The sequence below is a fragment of the Octodon degus genome, unplaced genomic scaffold (genome assembly GCF_000260255.1).
Source record: "Octodon degus isolate 3935 unplaced genomic scaffold, OctDeg1.0 scaffold00123, whole genome shotgun sequence".
Taxonomy (NCBI): domain Eukaryota; kingdom Metazoa; phylum Chordata; class Mammalia; order Rodentia; family Octodontidae; genus Octodon; species Octodon degus.
In genome coordinates, this window is record NW_004524699.1 from 1,554,559 (window position 1) to 1,560,437 (window position 5,879).

Below are 5,879 nucleotides of genomic sequence, written 5' to 3' on the forward strand. Positions count from 1 at the left end.
GGACACTGTCGTGGGCTCTAGGTCTTTTGCTGGAGTCACGCAGAACATTGCTGTGGGGTCCAGGCCTCAGCTGGACTCTCTGATGTGTGGACAGATCTCCCAAACTCTTCCATTTGACTCCTTTGGGAGACTCTTAAGGATTATTATAAAATAACCCTATAAATTATGTGGGCTGTAGTAAATCCTTTCACTCATAAACCCTGACACAACACGGGCTTCCCACAGATTCTCCACCGGTGTGACACTCTCGTCCAGATGGTGAGCAGCCAGTGCTGCGGCACGCCGGCAGCCAGGGCAGGGGGAATGCACCTCACCTGGTGTCCCCTGGGCAGCACCAGGTCTCACTACCAGAGCACTAAGGGTGGGCAGAGCCTGGCCACACGGGCAAGACGATCGGGGTGTCCCGCTGACTGCTGGCAGAACAAGGCCAGTCCGACACGGACGAGCCACAGGGCTCACCGGGGTTGGCAAGGCGGCCTCTCTACTAGACACAAGCGTCTGAGTCTCCGCCGACATGGCCATGAGCTCACACTGACCCCAGCCTGGCTCTGTGGCAGCAGTGGGCAAGGTGGGGTACCCTAGGACGACAGGAACAGGACGAGAGATCACAGTAGGCCACTTCCGAGTGTGAACCTTGATTTCCCCCACAGCAGGCCTCAGGGGGAAGCAAAAGAGAGGGGAACCAGGCTGGGTGGGTGGGAGGCGCCCTGGGCAGCGAACCTCAGTGAGGGCGTCCGGCCCTCTGCCCCGCGCTTGCTGCGTTTCCACCCAAATCTCTCTCCACCACCGAAGACTGCAATTCCACCTACAGGCCAGAGCCAGTTCTGCACCCTCTCTGGAACTCACACCGGCCAGGTCCAGGCCATGAGCCAACGTCGGACAGGCCGGCCTGCCCACCTGCCTGCCTGCCTGCCTGCCTGCCTGCCTGCACTGTGGGGCCTGGCCCGGCCCGTGACTGCCTGCGGCTCTTCTCACCCACGCGCAGCCAGAGATGCCGCACGCAGACGCCCGCCCCGCACGGGCAGTGCTCTGGCTTCCTGCCAACGGTTTCCAGGCCACACGGCCTGGCCGCTTCGAGCCAGCGCCATTCTTCCCGCCCAGCCAGGGTATTTCTGCAGGGCACCTCTCCTCGCCCCAAGGACGGACCTCTCTGCTTTGTTCACTGCCCACAGAGCTGGGCAGGAAGAGCTTCCCTGGCTCATCTGTGGCCCGCAGTGCCCCTGCAGACACAATGGCCCAGGGGACAGCTCGGCCCCACCTGCTGCAGCACCTCAGGCATCTCAGAGCCTTCGTGTCTGCAAACCGGCTGTGGCAGAAGGGAGAACTTCAGTTACACAGGCGCACGGGCACTGAGCAGGCGCCAGCAGCCCCGGCGGAGCCCGGCAGATGGACGGTATTCACAGCTACACAAAGGCCCTGCCGCCCATTTCACCAGCCAAATGCACAAAGCTGAAAAGGCTGGGCTCCAGGGCTTGGGTCTCATTCAGCAGCGCTCTCCCCACCCAGCCTCTCCACCTGTCCAGGCTGCCACACAAAGGCGAGGATGAGTTCAGCAAGTGCGACCCGCCAGCTTCGTGGGCGTCTAGGAACCTGGGGTCAGAGGGCGCCAGCTGGGAGGCCCTGCAGGCGGCTCCAGGGGAAAGGGACCCAAACCTCGGAGGACTTCCCACTGCCCGCTTCTGCTCCTGTGAGCTATGCAAGCGCCACAGACTTAAAAACATCTGTGAAATAATTCAGTTTCTTTACATAGGAGACTAAAACTTACTTCAGATTTGCTATCAAGTAACTCTGCTACTAAATCTAGCAGAATTAAGCCTTCACTATCTCTTGTCACGTGTTAACAAAAAAGTCCACAGAGGCCTGATTTATGCCTAAGCATCAACTGGTCCTAGGAACAATTACAGGTAAGATTAATCAACTCCTGAGCTTTACATGAACACACAGGAGGGCTGTGTTTGAGGCACTGAGCTCTGCTGTGGCTTCTTCAGCCTCCTGCAGCAGGGCCGTGGCAGGGGCTCCAGGCCCACGTTCTGGGCCACAGACCCTTCTCTCCAAGTGCAGGTCCTTCCTAGAGAGCAGAGGTCTTCTGGATTACCTCCAAATGCAAGGGACAAGTGTGGAACATGAATGCGTGGGCAGAAATCAAAGCCTCACGCCCACATGTACATTGGGCACAGGTGCAGCCAGGCCCCCAGGGTGCTGTGGGCACCAGATGCCCAGCTCCATCTTCTCTGGTGCTGGAGATGGAAGCAGGGGCTCAACCCTGTGCCACGATGCCCCGCCCTCCCCATGGTCTCTGCCTTCCCAGCATCTGGGTCAAATCTATGTGGCCCTCAACACTCAAGGGGGCAGGGCTGGGGATATAGCTCCGCAGCACAGCTCCTGCCAGGCAAGTGTGAGGTCCAGTTCTCAGCTCCATGTAAATATTCCAGCAGACTGCATTGAGGGTGAGGCTAACAAACAGGTGACAGACAAGAAAGTGCTTCTGAGTGCTGGCGAGACAGCTCAGTGGACTAAGCGCCTGCTTAGGAAAGCGAAGGAACCAGGGTTGGATCCCTCCCTCGCACCATATGCCATATCAGCCCCACCCCAGGAGTGCTGAGCTGGCCACAGAATCCGGGCACAGTGGTGCGCACCTCTAATCCCAGCACAGGGGAGGCTGAAAATAGGAGGATCACTACGAGTCCGAGCTGCGTAGTGAGACCCTGTACCAAATACATTAAAAAAAAAAAAAAAGCAAGCGCGTGGGCGTGACCCAGCCCTGCCCCCTGAGTAGGCACGCCAGGTCCTCAGGGCCCAAGCCCTGTGGGCTGGAAGCCCATGCCAGCACCTCACACGCCGCGGCAGTGCCCTGGGGTAGGGCCGCCTAGAGGCCTCCCGCTCTGGTTGTGGCAGCAGGGCCTGCGCTGACATTCCCACTCTCCTGCCTCCTCCAGGGGCAGGTGCACACCCCACAGCTTTGTGGTCACATGCAGACCTCACCTGGCTGCGCCCTCCCTCGGGAGTTTCTCCAGCCTTCCAATGGATAACGACCCCGGGGAACACCTCATGGTCTCTCTCACACAGAATGCCCCAGCCCAGCAGACAAGGGGATCAGACGCAGGGCAGAGGTGCCAGGTGGCACACAGCCTGCGGTCATCGGCAGGCAGCGTCACAGGCTGCCCTGTCCCCTGCCCACGGGAACACAGCCTGTGCCCATATCCTGTCCAGCACCTGCCACACATGCCCCAGCCGCCCTCTACAGGGGCACAGCTGAGCCCCTGGGGTTTGGCGTCACCCGCACCTGGACTGAGGCTCCAACGTGTCCCTCGGTTGTGTGAGCCTGACAGACCCCATCTCACTTGGCCTCAGGCAGCACCACCCACAGTGCCCCCTGCTGGGTGACTCTAAAAGTACTCCAGGTCCCCTGGGCTTCCCCAGCCACCTCTCCTGGCCCCAAGACTAGACCTTCACTCATCTGCCCTGTGCTTTGCTCTCAGGGTGGCCCAAAGCAGAGGACAGACCTCAAGGGAATCCCCAGACATGCACACTCGGACCGGGCCCTTCCTGCCCCAGACACCCCCTGTGCAGGGCTGATGAGGGCAGGGGCTGCGCCCATAGCCGGAGGAGCCATGGCACCCGCGCCTAATGATTTATTTTCAGGAACACAGCAGGTTTTGTTGGGGAAGCACTTGGAAGTGACAAGCCTCGGCCAGGTCCACATAGATGTTTGCATGACCTTTGGCTCACCTAACAGTGGATCTTTTGTTTTTTAAGCCACCTTCTTAAGATGAAAAACAATCATTTTCAAAAACTTGAAGCAAACAAACAAACAAACAAACAAACTTGAAGTCAGTGAAGAGCTAGAGGAAGTTCAACCTAAGTCTGAGGGCAATGGGTCCTCCAGGTTGTGTGCAGCGCTGGGAGGGGCTGCCCAGGACCACCCTTCCCTCCGCTCAAGCCAGCTGGCAGGTGGTGGGTGCAGGTGGCACAGCCCTCTTCTACCTCAGAAGCCCCACCAGAGCAAATGCCTGGCAGCAAACACCCTGGTGTAGGAACAGGGAGGATGCAGCTGGGAAGGTGAGCGGGATGCCACGTCAAGGGGGTTGGGAGAGGCACCCAAGGGCCCCAGCACAGGTCCATGGGGATCCACACCACACTGCAAACACAGCGAAGGGCACCCCCTATCTGAGCTGCAACCACACAGGGAGACCAACGGAAGCAGAGCCAATCACAGGGCTGCCACCCTTGAGGGAAGACCTCCCAGTCCCCAGGGAACCAGGAGTAGCAGGTGGCAAAGGCCTCCCTCACAGAGGAGTCCCTGACAACACAGGCCGCAGTGTGGAGGACATCACAAGGAGCCCACCCCCATGTCCCCTCTCCTGGGGCCGCCTCTGTGCCTGCACCTTGCAGTGCTATGATCCCTAAGAAGAGTGGCCTCCAGCTCGGGCTGTGCGCACAGGACTCTAGGCCCCGCAGGCCGCCAGGGTGGCTGACAGCGCATTTCTACCAAGTCCCAGGTGGCTCTGCTTCACGCAGCCGGTGCTCAGTTGAGCATCCCCTGCCTCGGCAGCCCCAGCCCCTCCCCTCCTCTCTGGGCTGCCAGCTTTACTTCCAGCCAGATCTCAAGTGGGGCGCAGGCCAGCCGGGGCTTCCTGCCCTGACCCGCGGACAGCTAGCCTCACTCAGCAGTGCGCCTCTCTCCCACCCACCGAGGTCCGGGTTGGCCTGCCTCCCTTCTAGAAGCGCACTTCCTCCCCAGTTCCCAGGATTGTCAGGTTCCCCAGATGCTGGCTGAGCTAACAGAACGGTTTCACAATATTTGAATCTGGTTTATGACTTACATTTCAGATGCTCAACGGAAAAAAAAAAACTCTCGAAAAGGTGACAGAAGTCCCACCAGACGCACCAGCACTTTCATCTGCGCATCTGTATCTCCACTACTAAACAAAAGCAAGAACTGAGAAGCGCATTTTACTGATTCCTTGGAAGCAAATCCTCTAGGGGAACTGTGGTTCCCTCTTCCACTCTCTGGGTCAGTGCAACCTAGTGCTAAGTACTTAAGAAAAGTTGAAATCCAAGACAACAAACCCACTAGAATTAGCTGCAACACTAAGATGAGAGGATACATTTTAAACATAGTCATTTACAACTGCGTAATTAAAAAAAAGTTTTAGCTGAGTGCCAAAGGCAGGCGCCTGTAATCCCAGCATTCAAAGACGCTGAAGCAAGAGGATTTGAACCACAATGAGAGCCTGTCTCAAAATTTAAAAAACAAAAATAGGCAGACGGGGTTGGTAGAGCACCTCTGGGTTGGATGCCCACTACCACCCCCCATTTCTCCTATTTGAGTATGAAAAATATACTGCAGAGTTCGAAGTAAGACTTAAAAACAAAGGTGTAGCAAAGAAGAGTAACAATTTGTAACTGCTCTTGCCCAGTGAAATCTGTAATTAGAGGTTAGCACAACAGTAGCAGGTCGTCCTGCCAAACCTCAGCCTTGCTGGGGAAGAGACCTGGCTCCAAAGCTGCTTAGATTCATCCTGCAAGCCCAGCTGCGGGCAGCGGGCTGCAAATGCCTCCCCGGACTGCACCTCTGCCCCTCAGGGCAGGAGGGGTACCTGAGGTTGGGGCGGGGCTGGCAAGCACAAGGTCCTGAGTTCAATCCCCGGTACCGACAAAAAATAAATAAATAACGGAAGCCCTGAAAAAGCGCTAAGCACCTGCAGCTTGGTGAATGACCAACGTCTCAAAAGCTGCGGCTGGGAGCCCGAGAAGAGGGCGCCACCCACAACACGCCGTGCACGGGCGGGCTCGCGCCGACACGCACCGTACGCCGGAGCGCCACACCAGGAGCGGCTGAGCGAGGCTGCGAGCGCCGAGAGTCGGGCAGCGGGGGC

The 5,879-nt window shown here is 58.0% G+C and overlaps 1 protein-coding gene across 1 annotated transcript in view; it reads right to left on the bottom strand.

Moving 5' to 3' along the window:
- Qsox2 (quiescin sulfhydryl oxidase 2) overlaps positions 1–1,088 on the bottom strand; it is a 21,290-nt gene extending 20,202 nt beyond the window's left edge. Inside the window, exons 1-3 of the mRNA XM_023700241.1 lie at positions 980–1,088; positions 460–578; positions 315–372 (exon numbers count right to left, since the gene is read on the bottom strand). Of these exons, the coding sequence (XP_023556009.1) occupies positions 315–372; positions 460–578; positions 980–1,088 (286 nt within the window). The remainder of the gene's footprint in view (positions 1–314; positions 373–459; positions 579–979) is intronic.
- Between the last annotated feature and the right edge of the window lie 4,791 nt (positions 1,089–5,879).